Source organism: Ochotona princeps, chromosome 22 (assembly GCF_030435755.1).
Source record: "Ochotona princeps isolate mOchPri1 chromosome 22, mOchPri1.hap1, whole genome shotgun sequence".
NCBI lineage: Eukaryota > Metazoa > Chordata > Mammalia > Lagomorpha > Ochotonidae > Ochotona > Ochotona princeps.
Genome location: NC_080853.1, coordinates 20,190,856 through 20,210,253, shown reverse-complemented (window position 1 = coordinate 20,210,253; position 19,398 = coordinate 20,190,856). Strand labels below are relative to the sequence as shown.

Below are 19,398 nucleotides of genomic sequence, written 5' to 3'. Positions count from 1 at the left end.
CTCCAGAAAGGAAAGATATTCACTGGCTTGCTTGTTTCCAGTTCATCCGGTTTTCCACCTGTCTACTCTGCATGGTGGCTGGCTTCCAGGCCTTTGGCCACACCACGTCCACGTATTGGTGACATTGCTGCAGTGGAAGTCTGACTTTTAACAGCAGGGTCTCCTTTACATACAGACAGCCACTTGAAGTGTTGCCACGTGAGGCATCTTGACAAATGCACGCAGCCCCATGACTATCTCCATATCAACGCTTGAGTGACTCCCATCACCCAATTTCGGAGCTCCCCTGGTCTCTGACTGTCTTCTCCTTGGAAAATGCCAGACAGGGCTCCAGAAAGAGGTGCCTGCTTTGAGCTCCCACCAGCAAAACCCACACACCCACCAAAACTCAGAATTCATCATCAATTGAAAGTCACCAAGGGAGTCCCCAGCGCAGGGGTACGTACTTGTTGCCTGAGAAAGCAGTGGAGAACGATTCAAGTTCTCGGGCCCCTACACCCACCTGGGAGCTAGCTGATCCTGCCTTTGGATCAGCTCAGCTCTGGCTGTGGCAGCCATTTGGGGAGTGAACCAGTGGATGGAAGACTGATCTCATTTTGATCTCTCTCTCTCTCTCTCGCTCACTCGCTTGCTCTCAAATCTGCCTGGGCTGGGCTGGTGTTGGAGCTACAGAGAAAAGCTATCACTGGCTCTTGTACGCTTCCAGGCAGGCATGGTGCTGAGGGAAAGGCAGACCGGAGCAGGTGTCTGCTGGGTGGATTCTTGACAAACAAAAGACAGACACCTGGTGCCTCCTTGACACTCCAAGTTTTTTGCTTGAACCAAGTGTGCCTGGAGCAATGAGAGGAAGTAGCCCTTGAACAGTGACTGAATGGAGTTCATCCTCCTCCCGCTCATTTGACAGATGGGGAAATAGGGGCACAGACAGGTAAAGAGGCTACACAGGAAAAAAGAGAAATAAGAAGTGAGCAGAACCTGCACTGCAGGTTTGCTGCTCTCCTGAGCAGGGGAGCAGGCTTAGGAAGGAGGTTGGAGGGGAACTCTCGGGCCCCGAGTCTGGAATCCATTTGCTGTGGCCCGCTGATGTTTTCCCAGGGAGAAGTGGGAGGCCCTGGCCCAACCCCTCCTGGAGCGCCCCCCGCACACCATCTGCTCCCTGTTTATTTATTCATACTTAAATCTCACCTCCCACCCCTGCCGGGGGCACCAAACATACAGCATCCCTGCCGAGAGGGGAAAGCAGGGAAGAGCCTCCTGCCCCCACAGGGGCTGGTGGGCCAGACCAGCTTCAAATCCCAGCTCTGTTGCTCCCTGGCTCCATGCCTCAGTTTCCCCATCTGTAAAATGGTATTCATGCCAGTAGCTGCCTCTCAGGGTCAAGAGTGAGCACTCAGCAGAGACCTGCGGGCAGCATCCGGCACAGGGAGGCCCCACAAGTTGCTCCTTACCGGCCACTCTGCTCTCCGGGCTCCTCTGCACAGGACCACTTCCCTGCAATCTGAGGACCTTTAAGCCTAACAGCCAGAGGATTGTAAGGACCCCTGCACCCTCCTGGCTCTCTCCTCTGGCCCTGGCCCAGGTAGGTGGTCCAGAACCCTGCCCCCAGGCCCGGCTGTCCCTCCCCAGCCCCACCGCCTGCTGCAGGCTGGCATGGTGGCTACTGATGATTGGGAGGGCACACCCCAGTGGTCAGGCGCTGCAGGCCCAGGCTGCACCTGGGTGTTGTTCTGCGGTTATTCTCTGTGGACCCCAAAGCAAGCAACAGACTTCTTCCTCCCCATCTATGTACCCTGCTTCCCATGGGCTCTCCCTTCTACCTCCTATCTCCATGCAAATCCTCCTTCTGTCCACATTCCTCTCTCCTGTGTGCCCCATTCTCTCTGCACGCCAGCCTGTTTGCAGCCCACATACCCCCTAGATCTGGGTTCACTCTGCCTATGCCCACATCTCCTGCCCAGGGAGCCCCTCTTCCCTCCCTCAGCCCAGGCTCCCCGTGTGGCCTCACTGAGCCACTGCTACCTCTTCCAACCACAGCGTCTCCCAGCATCCAGGCTGGGGTGGGTTGGCACTGCCCTATGTGGGGCAGGTGGCTGTGCAGGCTCTGGGCAAGGGCCAGGGACTGTGTTGGCCAGGATTTCTGCAGCCACAGCCACACTGGAGCCATGAAGTGGGAACACACAGAGGCCGGGCACAGAGACCTGGAGGCACTGCCTACCTTGTGGCACCACCTGCCAGTGCTGCTCAGAACCGGCTTCCTGCCTGCCCCCCTAAGGACTCAAAGGCTCAAAGGACAGCCCCCTAAGTCTCACAGGAGGACCTGAGCTCCCTGTGTACTCCAGCTTCTCTGCAGCACCCTCAGGTTTCTGGGCCCAGGGAGACAGAGGAGAAGGTATAGGGAGCCTGCACTGCCAGGCCTTCTGGAAGCAAGGCGGGGGGAGGAAGGGCCAAGGCAGGTGTTTGGGGGCTGCTATAGCCTCACCCTCCCCAGATCCCTACTCCCCCCTTCCCGCCCCCACCCCACCCGGCCCCTGCCCTCTTCCCCCTCCCACCTCCCTGCTCTCATCTGGCCTCCATGTGCTGGCGCCTGCACCTGAATACACACTCTCCACCCATCTGTCTTGGGCTGTCAGAGGATCAATGGGGCTCCCAGGGCCTGGCCCAGCAGGGAGCAGGAGGGGAGTCCCTAATGAGAGCTAAGAGGGGGACCCGAGGCTGGGGGTGACCAAGGGGAGCCAGGCTGAGAAGTGGGGCATGAGCCTGGGCTGCCGGTGCAGCAAGAGTTGCCCTGGCAGGTGGAGTTCCCAAAGGCAAGCCACAGTGGCTCCTGTGGGCAGCGATCATGCGCTGCTTTCCAAGCTTGTTGGCCTCTGACCTTGGAGACCCAACCCTTCCCCACTCTGGGCCTCCATTTCTTTATCAGTGTGCCACCCTGAGAGTGCAGGCAGAACTGAGCATCAAGGATCAACAAGAGATGTCTGCGTACAGGCACAAATGGAAAAATCTCCAAGATGTGCAGTGAAATATGGCATGAGACAGCATACGTTTAGAGAAGGTTGTGCTTGAGAAGGTTGGCTGTGAGTGGTAGTTCAGCACTGCATGGTGCACCCTGGAAGGACCAGTGAGAAGCAGGTGGTGAGGGAGAGGTTAGGCTGGACTGGGCAGCATATCTGTCTGCTATGTTGAAAGATGGCTCCATGCCCATAACCTCCAGGGTCCTTCTAGTTGGATGGAATGCAGGTGGACCAGCCTGGCTGGGGAGTATGCAGACACACGGCATCTCCCTGCAAGAGCCAGTTTCGTGATCAAGAGAAAAGCAATGACCTCCCCAGGGATGCTCCAGAACCAAGGGATCATGGTGAACACCGCCAGTATCAGGGCAAGTCAGTGCCACGTGGCTCTGGTGGGCAGCACTGGGGGTGTGGGCACAGCACCCCTCCTGTGAGAGGGCCTGATCTGAACCTAATCATAAAGAAAAACCCAGACAGGAGGACAACCTACAAAACAACTGGCCTTACTCTTAAAAAAAAAAAAAAAAAAAAAAGTTGAGAGTGTGAAAGTCAAAGAACTTTCAGAATAAAGAAAAAGTTCCAGGAAAAGGAAACGAAAGGAACACAATCATTAGTGCAGTAAGGATCAGACATCGGATCCACGCACCATGGAAGGCACTTGGGGTGATGATCAATTGGATCCACGCACCATGGAAGGCACTTGGGATGATGGTCAATAGTGTTCCCTGTGCCCGGCCTCTTCAAGGGCCTGGGTTTCCTCGCAGCATGGCATGGAGGCACCGACAACTAGCCTCCAAAGTCACCCCGAGTCACTTTTGCCATGTCTCTAGATGTCAGCTGTCATCAACCCACTCAGACCCAAGGGGGCAGACAGGAGCCGTGGCCTAGAACCGTCATAGCACCTAGATGCTTCAAGGTAAATCAAAAGCTGCTTTAGTTGGCCGGGGCAGCAGACCTGGCTGTGCCCAGCTCCACCTCCACTTTTAGATCTCTCAGCCCAACAACCAAATCATGTAATCACCCCCAAGGGTGTGGCTAGTGAGGGCAGGCCTCCTGGAGGAGGTGATGCATGAGCTAGGTCTTCAAGAATATGGACATCAGGAGGTGGGGTGGGGCAGGAGGGTATCCAGGGACAAGAAGAATTAGGAATTCCATTGGGAGGTAGGACAAAGTGGGTTCTGGCCCCCACTGACCCACTCTGCCCAGGGGGTAACATCAGGCAGCCCACATTCCCACTCTGAGCCTTATCCGTAAACGAGGAACGTTCACTGCAATGCCTTCCGGGAGGGATGCACGCAAGGTGCCCTCTGGCAGGAAAACCCCAGCCTGGCATCTCCAACTGACACGTGCTGCCCAGCAGTTGTCTCAACTGGGGCTCTGGGTCAGCAGCTAGCCAGAGGTTTGCTCAAAGCCAGACAGCAAAGGAGGACCTGACTCACACACCATTGACCTGCCTCCACATGACTGTCTCTGTCCACTCTCCAAATTCACTTTAGGAAAAACTGGCGAGTGGCTGTCACTTCTCATTATAAGTTTCTCCCTCTCTCTGTCTCTCTCTCTCTCTCACACACACACACACACACACACACACCATCCTGCCTCTCCCTGCCTCCCACCAAGGAGTCCTGGGAGGTTTCCAGAGGGGCACCCACAATCTTGAAGATGGTGTGTGTGGGGTAGGGAATCTCGCTCACAAGGGGTCACATCGTGCCCCCCCACCCCTGTCTACCTTCTTGTTCTCTCCGACCAGCAGGAATTCCACAGTGCAGCATGGAGTTCCGGTGCATTTTATGAGCCAACCACCAGCAGACACATGGAAAGGAAAAACATCCCTCCGAGCCCTGCTCAGCTCTCAAAAAAACCTGATTTCCGCTCTGCCGGAGGTGCCTGGGCTGCTTTAACCCTCTGTGGGAGGGGATCTGGGGTCAGAGTCAAGATCCTTGCTTCCTACCCTGCAGGACACCTCTCAGGCCTGCCTGCTGCCTCAGCAGCCTCTGCTCTGCCCACTACCCTCCTCCCTGGGGTACTCAGTTTCCCCTCTGACCCACTGGGCAGAGCCTGTTCCCAGCCCCAGACCCCCTGGGGATGAGGCCAGCCTTGAAGCCTGCATTAGTGCCGTGGGCCAGCTGTGGGCTGTGCAGAACCGGTGTGAGCAAGCAGGCAGGCAGGTGTGTCAAAGCGGGAAGCGCTCAGCTGGAAATGCTTTGAGATCCGGTTCTGACTGGCTGGAGTCAAGTGCTCGACCTTGCTGGGTCTGAGCTTCCGCCCCCCATGTGAGATGGGCTTCCTTGGCAGATGGCTCTCCTGGGACTGCAGCGAGGCCTGGATAAGCTCAGGAGGCGATCGCTCAACATGTGACCTCAGCAAGTCACAATTACTGCCGTTGCCATCTCTGTCCCCTACTGCTACCCAGCAAGCCCTAGATGGATGAAATCAGTCATAGATCCTGCATGTATAACACACACACACACACACACACACACACACACACTGATGCTGCCCACATGCTCGCCAGCAGTCATGGAGGAGATTGGATGGACTTGCGGTACTGATGCCCACATTCTAGCTGAGGTTAAATTGGCGGCATCTCTGCCTTCTTGCTCAAGGTCTCCTCTCACCAAACTGGTACCTTGATTTACCAAGGCACTGTGCTGCCCGTTGGTGATGCTGCCCGTTGGTAATGCCTCCACTTGCAGGGCTACAGGGCTGGGGCGGGGGCTGAACAATGTTCCTCAGGGTGGCTTGACTTGGCCGTTCCCAACAGAGGGGGCTTGAGCCTCACCAGCCCTGGGTTACTGACTGGGCTGCTGATGTGGGCAACAGAGGAATGAATCAACACCGTGTATTAATGTGGGTGTTTGCAAACAGAGACACACACACACACAAAAACAAGCTTTGGTGGGGCAAGCAGACATCACAAAGTAGCAGCTAAAGCCAACGCTTATGATGTCGGTGGTTCCTTTCCAAGCTGCTCCACTTCTGATCTGGCTCCTTGCTTAGGAATTGGGAAAGCAGTGGAAAATGGTCCAAGTGCTTGAGCCTCTCAGCCTAACCAGGCTCTCAGCCTAACCAGGCTCTCAGCCTAACCAGGCTGCCTTTGGTGTCTATCTGAGGGAATATAACTCTGACTTTCAGATAATTGCAGGAATCTTAAAAATAACAACAACAATAATAATAAAAACAAGGGCCTGCCATGATTGCTCAGTAGCTAAATCCTCACCTTGCTCCCAAATGAGCAAGTGTCTTCATGTTCCAGCTTTCTCCTGATCACAGATCCTGTAGTTGGGGATTCACAATGGCACATCAAGGGCCAACATCCCACTGTAGCAGTTTAAGCTGCTGCCAGGATGCCAGCATCCTACATCAAGAGCTAGTTCCAGACCCAGCTGCTCTGTTGCCAATCGGCTTCGTTCTAAAGCCCCTGCAAAGGCACCAGATGATGGTCCAGGCACCAGGACCCCCTGCCATCCCTATGGGTGACCAGGACAAAGTTCCTGGCTCCCAGCTTTGACCTAGCCCAGCCCTGGCTGATGTGACCATTTGAGAGTGAACCAGCAGATAGAAGCTTTCTCTGTATGTCTTTCTTCTTTGTCACTCTGCCTTGAAAATTAATGAATTCATTTTTTTTTTAAAGAAAGGCCATTTGAACTTGTCACATGACCCTTCTGAGCTTCAAGTCAGAGTTCCAACAAACATGGAGGATGCTGCACTATCCTTGATGACCCCAACTTCACGAGATGCACAGTCACTTTGGACAAGTTCAAGGTCAGAGGCCTGCTCTGGCTCCAAGGATGAGGGCACAGACCTCAGGTCCTGATGGGAAGATTGGGGTGAGTTTATCATTCATCACAGCTGTGAGCCCCGAATTCATCATTGAGAAACGCAGGTGCAGTCTGGCCTTGACCACTCTCCTAGCTGGGTTATCTGGGGGCAAGTTCCTGTTTCCATTTCTGTGACACAGTGGTGACCCCAGCCACCGGTGCCTAGGAAGAAGTGAGACCCTGAGTAAAAGGCAGTTTGTGCTAACATCCTGAATATCAGTATAACACCTGGATACACAATGACTTGTATTTGACTGCACGTAACAGAAACCTAGCACAGTGGCTATGCTGGTGACACTTCTATTTTTCAAGAAGTCATGGACTAGTGTAGCTGCTTGAAGAAATCATAAAAATCACAACTGTTCTGGCTTCCCACTCAGCCATCCTTAGCATGTAGTGCCTGTCCTTATGGCTCCAAACTGGCTGCTCTGCCTCCAGGAATTGTACCTCCATTCCAGGCAGGAGGAAAGCAAAGGTGGGAAAGCATTAGCTTTCTTGGAAACTCTGCCATTTCCTTTAGGGAATCAGGCCCTTTCTAGTAACTGGTGTTTTCATCTCTTTGGTCAGAATGAGTCACGGGGCCACCCCAAACAGCGAGGTAAGCTAAGAAGGAGAGTATTTGTGGATGGGCTCATGGCTGCCCTGAACACAGCCAAGTTCTGCTGCTGGGGGTCGGGGAGAAACAGCTGTAGTTTCAGGCCAACCTGGGACAGTAACCCACATAGGCACCTGCTGTTCCAGCATCATACAGGTAACAGGATAGACAAAAGCAGAGTTGCATCCTGGGGCTTCCTCATATAAAGTAGCTGAGACCCTCTACATTTGATCTAAGCCACCACCTCCTGCAGGAAGCTCCCCCAAGCTACGCTGGCTTTCTCATCCCAGACTTGTTGTCTGGGTTGGGCTACCAAACTGGATAGTGTGGATGGTGTAATCTGCCCAGGTCAAGGTTCTGTGAAGCCAGCTCCCAGCCCCCAGCCCCATCCTGCCCGGGCTGCAGAGTAGAGAACTATCACTTATATGTCATTAATATGTGAGTTCTTGACACAGAGCTATTGTTAGTCTCTTCAAGTAGGCTGAGGTGCAGAACTTTGTCCCACATCCCCAGCTAGACCCAGCCATCCACACGGGAAGCACAGCCAACCGCCCAGGTGAGGTTTGGTTCAATGGAAGTGTGGGAATCTATCAGCCTGTTCCTTCACTCAGAGACGCCTCAAAGCACCAGGCTCTGGTCCATGGTGCTGGGACACAGCCCCTTCCCTAGAGTCTAACGAGGGAAGAACAATGAGATTGAGGGTCAAACGGGACAAACCACTTCTCTGTCACTGGCAATTCAGATCCTTCCAGGGGCTGGAGATGCTCTAGGGATGCCCACTGTGCGCTGTGCATGGGACTGGGGCAGCCAGCATCCAGTGCAGCGAGGCAGGACTTAGGCTAAGGATGTATACTGTCCCCATCTCAACAACCCCAGCCCTGGGCGTGTTACTATGATGCTATGGGCGTGTTACTATGATGCTATGGGATCCAACAACACTGGGTTCTCCAAACACATTCAGACATTTCAGTCCCCAAAGACTTGGGTTTCTGGTTAATGATACCTGCGAGTGATGGGTAGATTGGGAGGGACACTTGATCTAGCAGGTGGGCTGATGGGAAGGGGCCTGCCCTAAGGTAGGTAGTTCCTGCCAGGGCATGGGTTGCTGAAGCCCAGTGGCCTAGCTTCTCTCTCTCTCTCTCTCTCTCTCTCTCTCTCTCTCTCTCTCTCTCTCTGCTTCCTGGTCCTCTTTATGACCATTGCCCTGCACATCCTCTACCCGTGGCAGTCTGCACCAGGTCCCACACTAGCGGGGCCATCTGATCTTGAACTGCGACTCTCAGAACTATAAGCTGAAATGTGCATTTCCCTGAAATACACTCTTCAGGGGTTTTGGTTTAAGTAACAAAAAGCAAATGAGAGCACCAGCGAAGCACACACAGGAGTTGGCGAGAGCCGTGGTCATCACAACTCTGCCCAGGGAGGCAGGAGCTGGAGGGCATCACTGGGGCTGCCACCAAGGGGATGGGGAAAGGAGGAATGTGGGATACATGCACACCACACATACTGACCATGCTGGCAGAAGCGGCAGACTTGAGTTAGAACACAGAGCAGCACTGAGGAAGCTAAACAAAATAATCTGACTCAGAACTACAGAAATTGCCACTTGTATACAAATATAGCATGCACATTTTAACATGGAAGGTGGAGTTACACACAGAGAGAAAGAGAGAGAGATTCCATCCACTGGTTCACTCTCCAAATGACCACAATGGCCACAGCTGGGCTGGCCCAAAGTCAGGAGCTTCCTCTAGGTCTTCCACGTGAGTCCAGAGGCCCAAGCATTTGGGCCATCCTCCACTATTGTCCCAGGTCAAGAGCAGGGAGCTGGGTCAGAAATGGAGCAGCCAAGACTTGAACCTGGTCCCATATCAGATGTTACCACCTCAAACAGAGAATTAGTCTGCTGTGTCATAGCACTGTCCCCACCCCATTTTTATCCAGGAAAATGATATATCCAAGACATGCCTCAAAGATACTAGAGTAGAGACTGGCTTGTGGCGTTATGACGTCGGCATCCCATATGGGTTTGTGTGCCAGTTGCTCTACTACCAATCCTGCTCCCTGCTAATGGCCTGGGAAAAGTGGCACAGGATGGTCAAGTGTTTGGACCCCTGCACCCACATAAGAAACCTGGATGAAGCTCCAGGCTCTTGGTTTCACCCTACCCCAGCCCTGGTCATTGCAGCCATTTGGGGAGTTTACCAGTTGATGGATGATCTCTCTCTCTCTCCCTCTCAATCTTCCTTTTAAATAAAGAGGAATCAGGGCAGTGATGGCCATGATGACTTGCACCATGACAATGGAACTGGAAGCAGGATTATCCAGTCAGACCCAAAGAGATAGGTAGCACTCCTGGCAGGTATGATAGCTGGGGAAGGGTCAGAGATGGACAAAACTGATGGTTTCAGGAGGACTGCAGCCCAGGGGTCCATGCTCAGGGAGACTAGCTCCTGACCCAGCCGCTGAGCTCTCTGCCCATCAGACCTTCCTCCTCCTCTGACCTGGTGACCCCTCAGCCACATGGCTGAGGAAGGAGCTAGGCTTTAGAGTCAGATCAAACTGATTTTCCATATGAGTCCACTGTGCGACCCCAAGCAAGTCACTTTCTCCTCTCCGAACTCATAATGTGGGAATCATGAATATACCTCCTGTACCTGTGATGGGCAAGATACACAAAGCCCTGTCTCTGAGAAGAGGGGAATGGGCAATGGGCAATTAAGTGTCTTCCAAGTTCACTGTCATAGCTTCCCATACTCCAGACCTGGGCCTGGCACCTAGCAGGCATTCAGTACTTGAGAATGAATGAATAAATGAATGAGGCAACGCAGTGAGAAAGGCCACAGAAAGCAAACAACCAGGGACAGAGGGAGAGCCGAGAGTGCCAGCAGCAGAGAGGGGCAGGTGTGGAGCTGATCCTGGCATTCAGGGAAAGTTTAGGCGAGAGTCCAGGGTAATGAGGAAAGGTGTTAGGAAGACAGCAGGGCCATGTCTGTGTGGGCACAGGGACAGACAGAGGCCAACACGGCTGGGATCATGTGAGAGCAGAGACCAGACAGGGCTGGGACTGGTGGGGGAAAGGACTAAGACATAAGTAGGAGCCCCCTCCCACTGGCAGCCCAGGCTGTTGGATGGGGCATAACGGTTGCACAAAGCCCTCTCAGGTAGCAAGACTGTACCATGCACTGGGCAGACTGCCATCCCCTACCCAGCGAACGGGCACTAATTTTATGCTCCATTTTCAGAGCAGCAAACTGGTCTCAGGGGCATGGGAGCTAACTTTGACAGCAGACCTGGGTTTCTGAGATGCCAGGCTTTGGGCTTCTCCCACCACATTGTCCTCCAAGTGCTTGTTTACCATGAGCCTTTCTCTCTCTGGCAGCAAGCAGGCCCGGCTCAGTTCTCATTCATGGTTTTAGTTTACTCCCAGGATCCCACGTGTCAAAAGCTGCCTAAGGAGTATATGAATGAATGAGCCAGGCAGGCTATCCCCCTCCCTGCCTTCCGGCTGGCCTTGCTTGGAGCTGTAACTGGACAGAGGAATTTCAAGCCCCACTGAGGGTCAGGAGTAGAGGGGAAGGGAGGGGGCGAGGAGGGAGAAAGCGAAAGTGGAGGGAGCGTCTGTTGAGCCCCAGCAAGGAGGAGGCGCAGACAGGGAAGGAAATCTCCCGGTAATAATTCATCAACTCAGGAAGCAGCGGCCGGGCCTGGGGGCTGCGTGTGGGGCTGGCCCTGCGGGGAGGGGGCCGCTGCAGACGCCTGCTCCTCCTCCCCAAATCCCAGCCTGGCCAGGGTCACGGTCAAATGGTGTATGGGGAAATAGGAGGAGGGGTAGCAGGGGGACGGCGGGGAGCCAGGTGTGGGAACAGACTCTCAGGCCGACTTGGGGTCCAGAAGGCTTAAGCAGGCTCCTTTCCAGGCAGCCAGCCGAGGGAGAGCCCCTCCTCTCCATGCCTCTTGGTCTGGGTCAGCGAAGCAGGGAAAACACAACACAGCAGACCTGAGAGCAAAGGGGCCAGAGGAGCCAAAATGCAGCTAGAAGCTTCCCGGCTCCGCTACCTGTACTTACTGTGTCAACCAGTGCCTCCCCTCTGAGCCAGAGAGAGAGAGGTCCTCTCAGGCCCCTGAGATGGAGCTGGCAAGTGCACAAGAAAGACCCCAGAGTCATCTTCAACTCTTGTAGATCTCCCAGAGCCCACCAGGAGGGGACAGGTTAGGACGAACCAAGGAAAGATTCCCAAAGGAGGCACAGTCTGACCTGTGTGATGGGGTGTGGGGAATGGATTCCAAGAGGTAGCACAGCCCCCTCACCATTGGCCAGGCTGCAGGTCAGAGCTTGTGGTTGTCCATCAGAGGTTTCCAGCTGGACCCAGTGTCAGCTGGGCATGGGAAAGCACCCAGGGCTGCGGCATAAGCCGAAAGCCTCCACCACAATATCAGCTCGCTAATGGTCCACAGTGGCTTGGTGCATGCCCGCGGCCTTAGACTGGCTGCAGAGCAGGCTCTGGAGGAGTTGCTGAGCAAATCGATAAATGCACGCGGAATTACTAGTAAGCGTTTGGATTTGGGGTTCGATTGTTTTGTTTGTTTGTTTGTTTGTTTGTTGCTAAGTTTGTCATCAGGACGCAAATTGGCCAAATCCTGGTTTTTCCAGTGTTGTTCACTAAACTCTCTCCCATGACAACACCACTGCCACCATCATCCTGGGCTAGTACAAAATACAGATTACAGGACTCCATTCTAGAACTGTGTGGGCCAGGGCCACCTGCCATGTGAGAAGGCACTTCCTCAATTTTTACCGCACAGGAAAAGCTGAAGGAGCACACGGTTAAAATTTGCAGGCATGAGGGCTGGAGGAGGCGTCTTTGCGACCCAACCAGGAAAACCCAGGCCAAGAGAGGAGAATGGACCTGCATGCGATCTCCCAGCCGGTCCGGGCGAAAATGGGGACACCCCATCCCACTCGCTGGCCCAGACCTCTGGCCCCTGCCCAGCTCGCCTCGCGAAGACTTGAGAGCCTTCAAGGCGTCCGCCTGACTCCCGGGCCCGGCTTTCAACCTGGGGACCTGAGGAGCGACGGGCGTGTCGCCATTGGCCGGAGCTGCAGCGGGCGCTTCTCCATTGGCCGCGGCGGACCCTCCGCCTCCAGCCGGGGCGGCCTCGGGCTCGGCCCCACCTTCGGCTATAAGGCGGCGGCTGGCGGGGCCGTGGGAGCGCGCGGGAGCGCACGGCGGGGCGCGGCCGAGGAGGCGGGGAGCCGGCGCGCCGAGGGACTCGGCCGGGCGCCCATGGCGTTCGCGCTGCTGCGCCCGGTCGGCGCGCACGTGCTGTACCCGGACGTGCGGCTGCTGAGCGAGGACGAGGAGAACCGCAGCGAGAGCGACGCGTCGGATCAGTCGTTCGGCTGCTGCGAAGGCCTGGAGGCGGCACGGCGAGGCCCCGGCCCCGGGGGCGGGCGACGGGCGGCCGGCGCGGGCCCCGTGGTGGTGGTGCGACAGCGGCAGGCGGCCAATGCGCGGGAGCGGGACCGCACGCAGAGCGTGAACACGGCCTTCACAGCGCTGCGTACGCTCATCCCCACCGAGCCGGTGGACCGCAAGCTATCCAAGATCGAGACGCTGCGCCTGGCGTCCAGCTACATCGCTCACCTGGCCAACGTGTTGCTGCTGGGCGACGCGGCCGACGACGGGCAGCCGTGCTTCCGCGCGGCCGGCAGTGCCAAGAGCTCCGTCCCCTCGGCCACTGCCGACGGTCGCCAGCCACGCTCCATCTGCACCTTTTGCCTCAGCAACCAGCGCAAGGGGGTGAGTGCGCCCAGCTGCTGGATCGGGGCCTGCAGAGAACACGGGGAGAGGGGAGGCTGTGGCGTATGGCGCGACCGCCGCCTGATTCCGTGGGATGCGCAGCCTCTCGCTCTTTCTCCTCCAACCCCAAAGGGCGAGGGGAATCCCGCAGGGCTGCCCGCGGGAGGATGCCTTCTTGCCTCAAAAGGTGCGCTGGGCTGTCCTTCCTTCCTGGAACAGGGCACAAGGAAAGGGTAACAAAGACTGCCGGGCCGTTTGGAATCCCGACTGTTGGAGCTTCCGCCTGAATCTGAGGAGGGACAGCGGCAGTGGGAGGTGAAATTCCCAGGCTGCCGCCTCCTTGACATGACACCCCCAGTCCTAGACCCTGGCCCAAACACTGGCGATTGAGAGGCAAGGGGGTCGTATACCCTCTACCAGCAAGCTGAGGTGCCCCGCTGATGGACAATAGGTGGGAAGAGGTCCTCCTCCAAGCACCCAGCCAGCAATGTAGTGTAGGGGAGCAGGCACTGTGGGGTCAGCTGGACAGAGCTGGGGCATGAACCAGGCCAGCCCAGGACCCACGGGGGCTGGGGAGCAGCCAAACTTACAGAGTCAAGCTTAGTGTCATGCCCAGCCTCTCCCTCTTTGTCACCTGGGCTGTGTGACAACTTCAGATCCAAGCTGCCACCATTTACATCCAGGGAGACTGAGGCTGAGAGAATCCAGACTGGCTTGTGGTGGCCAAATTATCGAGCGGGGGCAGCTGCATCCGGGTCCCTGACTCCTGGGTCTGTGGCTCTCACAGCCGGCCTACTGTAGAAAGGACAGCTCTGTGGTGTCTCATGCCAGTGTCTCCGCGCCTTGGCCCTAGCTCACCCGCTTCCAGCTCATTGGACTCTCAGCCCAGCTTGGCGCCCCTGGGCTACCTCACTTTCCCCTCCATTGATCCTGTTAGCCTCTGAGGGGTACCCTGTCAGGACCCCCAACCTGCATCCCACCTGGGGGCCCCATCTCTGCCCCAGGCTATGGCACAGGCTGACAGCCATGATGCTACCACTGGCTCAGCTGCCCGTAGCCGCCCAGCAGCCACCCTCATTGACTCTGAGAAGCAGGTGGTTTACAGCCACCTGATCTCCACCCAGAGCAGGGAGATGAAGATGGAACACTGTGCTGGGGGCAGGGGGAACCAGAAACTGAAGGAGCCCAGGGGAAACCCTCCCAACCCTGGGACTCTCCCCACCTGCTGGGAAACTCAAACCCTGACATGGAGCTGGGCCTTGCACTCACATCTCCTAGGCTTGGCAGTGGGGGAAGGACCAAGTGCGAAGGCCTGGCACTACAGGCGCTGGGGTGAAGACCTGGGGTGGGAGAACAGGGAATCATAGGCCTCCTCCCCCAGCAGTCAAGCAGGCCACATCTCTGCCAGCCTCAGGCTCTCCCTCTGCACAGGGCCTTCGTGAGGCCTGGCTGCTTCCCTGGAACCTGTGTGTGGGACCGAGAACACAGCCAAATTTGGCTGTAGGAGATGCGCTCGCCACTCCACTGGCTCCTCTGGGAGTACACAGTCAGGTGGGGTCGTCCTTCTCCCCACCCCAGGCCCCTCATCAAAGACTGGGCTGGAAGACAAAAGGTCGCCTTGGGGAGCCCCGTTCCCTTCCACACTTTGGGGTGGGAGCCCCAGATGCTACTCCTCCCTGAACCATCCCTCTCACCTCCCTCCCATCCCATATGCCCTGAGGCTGGGCTCTCTATGGAAACCATTCCCTGTAGCATCCTTATGGTTCAAGGCGGGTTGAGGCACAGCTGTGGGTGGTAGAAACAGCGAGTGGGCACAGAGGAAGGAGTGCTTGGGTCTGTTCTGGTTTCTCTTTTGTCCCCTGGCGGGGTGGGGGGAGCATGATCATCTGGTAAGGCTCCCTACTGCAGGGGGACCCAGCTCAGGAGCCCACTTAGAGGACAGCTGGATCCAGAGCCGCCATCCGTTAGCGGTGCATGCTGCTCATGGACATAATAAGGACATACTCGTTAAGCACTTAGGGTACAGCTAAGGAAGGCCTTTCCCTGTACGGTCTGGCGTAACCTGAGCTAGTGTGTGTGTGTCTGTGTGGCCTGTGAAGAAACTCCATTGACAAGCAGGGAAACGAGGCCAGCTGGGACCCAGGACTGTCACATTTGGACCCAACTTGGGGTTCCTTGGCTCTGAGTTCCTAAAAGACAGTCCCTCAGCCAGGACTTCGTCCAGTACTCCTGGCACTTCACAGGCTGCACTCACTTTCACAAACGCCTTGGGAAGGTTGGTGCCCATTTCACAGATGAGGAGACAGATTCAAGGAGGTGAACAGTCCCCATGCTCACAGGGGACCCAGGTGTGCAGATAAACCCCAGATGTGGGGTGTGAAGCCATACTCCTGGGTCCGGGGACTTAACCCGGGAAAGGCAAGAAGGCAGTACCTCCACACTACGCCCGTGACCTCCACACTACACCCTCTCCTCTGCCCCCTCCACCCTCCTCAGCTGTTCCTGCCAGACTTTGTCTGAGAAGCCCAGGCCCTGGACTCTGCTGGGACCGTGGCCTCAGCCCTGAAAATAGCCCTGCCTGTGAGTGAACATGTTGTCCCCGGGCTGGAGGGCCTCCAGGGAGGCTGGGCTCGCATCTGGATGGATCTGCCCCAACCTGCACCCGGGACTGGTGGAGGGAGGCCCGGACCGGAGCTCCCAGATGGCCGACTGGCTGTCTGTGTACATGGGCTGAGAAAGCTGCCTGTCCCACAGCATCCCCCCTGGCAGGGCTGCAAGCGAGGAGTACTCACCTTGGGGTTCATGACACCAGCGCTGGCCAAAACCAGGAGGGCTTATTGAATGATGAGGATCTGCCGCCTAACTCCTACCAACTGACTGGGTGCCCTGGGACAGATCCCCACACAGCTACAGGCCTCAGGACAGGGGCCACTCTCCCATCTGTGACCTCACTGGCTAATGAACGGTGCTGGGTCCCTCTCACCTCACCTAAAAGGGCCTGATCGAGACTGGGTCTCATCTGGAGGCTTCAGACCCGCCCCTGTATGCTTATCTCCCAGCTGCCGCTATTTAACTCAAGCAGCATTGATGGGCACCTGCTCTGAGCCAGGTTCTGAACTGGCAGCGTTCCCTGAGCTTCCAGCCTGGTGGGGAACTGAGGAGAGACCACCATCCCCTTTGGGAACTGTCCCCAGAAAGGCCAGAAATCTGCCCTCCGCAGTAGAGAAAGAAGCCTTCCAGGGTGGCTGGGCAGCCAGAGGGCCTGGACCACTTGGGAAGGAGGTGGAGGATGTGGTGGGGCAGATGGAAGGACTCTGAGTGGGGGAATACTTCCCCCTTGAATGTGAAACATTGGGCTGCAGAATCATCAGATGTTTTTTTCCCAAGCCACAGCACCCAGAGGGAAACAATGGAGGTGAACACATGCAGGCATGGCAGCACCTCTCCTAGCTGACCACCTTCCCTTGGTCCTCTCGGCCCCAAAAGTGTCCCCTCAGCATCCTCTTGCTTTTGTCGTCATTCACTGTCAGCTGTGGTGTCGGGGTGGCCAATCTGGATTCATCCATCAAGTCTGTGCTGTGCCCACAGGCTTGTTCCATGTTGGGGGTGATCTGATTGCACCTCCTCTTTCTCCCCTCCCACAGGGTGGTCGTCGGGACCTGGGGGGCAGTTGCTTGAAGGTGAGAGGGGTGACCCCGCTTCGAGGACCACGGAGATGAAACTGGGCCCCCAGCCAGCGGCACTTGCTCGGTGCAGGACCCGGGAGAAGGAAGCCAGGAGCTGGCCACTGGCTGTACAGGGGAGAAGACCCCAGAAGCCAGAGCCATCTCTTCTTTGTGAAGGGACCATGGGACAGTGGCCTGGACCCTCAGGAGCCTCTGGCCAGGACCCTGGGGCATCTCTTCGTCACCCTCGAGAGCTGCAAGGATCCATGGAGGCTAGCCAGCCCTGACTGAGCAGAGACAAGACAGAACTTTTGAAAAAACAAAGACTGTGGGTGACAGAGGGTATGAGCATGGTGATGCTTGTGTGTGTGTGTGTGTGTGTGTGTGTGTGTGTGTGTGTGTGTGAGCGAGAAAGAGAGGAAGGGAGGGAGAGAGAATTGATGGGTTTAAAAATAAAAGATATTTTTAAATAAAAGATGTTTTTCCCAGCTAAGGAATGAAAGAGTTGTGGATATTGCAGGTCAGAGGCAGCCCCTTCCCTGGACTTGTCTAGGGGTGGAGAATTCCAAAGTTTCCCCGCCGGCTGCTGCTTAGATGGTGTTGCGTGGCAGTGAAGGTTCTAATGCAGTCTTATCTGGTTCTGAGTGAGGATGTGTATCTCATTCACTTGACTCTAAATCCCCAGGGAAGAAGGGGATGAATGGCGTGCTGTCTGCCTTCCTCTTCCCTCCAACCCCCAGCTAGCCACCAGGAGCAGCCGGAATCCCAGGGTTTCCCATGAAGCAGCTAGAACATGCACAGATGATTCCCCACGCCCCAATCTCACTTCCTGCCTCTTCCTTTTCTCTTGACCCATCTTGGGATTGTGCCGGGTCAACACACAAGGCCAGTCCTCACTCGATGCTTCTTATGCCCTTTCGTAAATGTGTCATTGCACAAGTGAGTGTATACACACCTGGACTCCACCTGTGTGAATGCACCTGTGCTCACCGAGTCCTGTATAGCTGAGATTATTGTATTTCTGGGACAAAGACAGCAAGCACATGGCAGAGTGACGCTCTGAGGTCTGGCCACTGTGAGAGCAGGAAGCAGCTCCCTCCCCCACTCCGGAGGTCCCACCTGCACACAGAGCACAAACCCTGGGCCCCAGCTGTCCCCTCAGCAGTCCTAGGCAGGGGCGCAGTACAGGGTCAGCCGAGAGGGTGACCACATCACTGCTCGGAGGAGCCAGGAGCTCAGTGGAGCCACAGTCAGAACTCAGAAGGCCAAAAGGAGAGGAGCAAGCTAATCCATCCGCCTGTGGCGCCAGCACCCCCCCATATGGACACCAGTGTGTGTCCTGGCTGCTGCACTTCTGATCCAGCTCTCTGCTTGTGCTCTGGAAAAGCAGGGGAGGATGGCCCAAGTCCTCGGGCTGCCGCACCCACATGGGAGTCCCTGGCTTCCAGCTTCAGATCAGTTTAGCTCTGGCTGTTGCAGCCACTTGGAGAGTGAACCAATGATGGAAGATCTTTCTCTCCTTTCTGTGTAAAAATCAATCTTTCCAATAAAAATAGATGAAAATTTAAAATTTAATTTAAAATTAAAATGTGGGCATGTGCGTCACTTCCCACATGCGCATAGCAGCCCACCAGGGCCCAAAGCCAGAAGCCAGGAACTCCACTCAGGTCCCCCACATGGGTGCAATGACCCAACTACCAGATCATGTTGAGCGCTCCCTGGGTTTGAGCCGCCCAACCCCTCACTGCTCACAGCTGACTCTCTGAGCCTGAACTAGATGCCATGGGTGAGCCCTACTGACCAGGGCTTCCTCGCAGACAAAACCCAAGGCTGGTGGCAACACGTGAGTCCCCAAGTCACCTGCACTGGTCACACTTGAACCCGTTTCTACTAGACATGGAGGAAGGAGGGCCCCCAGGGGCCCATCCCACGCACAGGCACTTTCCAGGGGCCGCTCCCTCCCTTCTCCTGGGTCCAGGGACACGAGTCTGGCCTATCCTGTGTCCCAGGAGCTTGCACTTCCCCCTTCAGGAGCTGATTAGGAAAGCATACTGCTCGCCGCCAGACCTGCCCTTGGTCCAGGCACAGACAGCCTCTGGCAAAGCCACAGGAAAATATCTTCAACCTTGTCAATGGCAGGAAGCCTGGGAGTGGGGACAGTGCAGACACATGGGTGCTCTTGGCTGGAGACCCACTTCTGCCATTGAAGTCAGCTTGGGGGGACCCCTGGAATGTGGCTGAGCTTCCTTGGTTCAGTCTAACCAGCAAGTGCCAGCTAGAATGTAAAGGTGTTTGTTTTGCTTTGTTAACATGGTTTTTAATAGGCCGTATACACGCTGAGCAAATGGTTCAAGGTATGTCATGTAACAGGCAGTAAAAAACATGTACCTCGCCTCCTGCCCTCCCCAAAACACCGACTGTTAGTTTCCTGGGTGTCCTTCTAGACAGTTCAATACTGATCTATGTTTCGGGGGGCGGGGGGAAGATAGGCTTCTCTTCTTGTGT

General features: G+C 56.0%; 1 protein-coding gene across 1 annotated transcript; it reads left to right on the top strand.

Annotated features, from left to right (window-relative positions):
* Positions 1-12,638: 12,638 nt before the first annotated feature.
* On the top strand, positions 12,639-18,015 carry TCF15 (transcription factor 15). The gene is made up of 2 exons (XM_004585696.2): positions 12,639-13,228; positions 16,873-18,015. The coding sequence occupies exons 1-2, from the start codon at positions 12,713-12,715 to the stop codon at positions 16,945-16,947; spliced, it is 591 nt and encodes a 196-aa protein (XP_004585753.1). The 5' UTR covers positions 12,639-12,712; the 3' UTR covers positions 16,948-18,015.
* Positions 18,016-19,398: the final 1,383 nt, after the last annotated feature.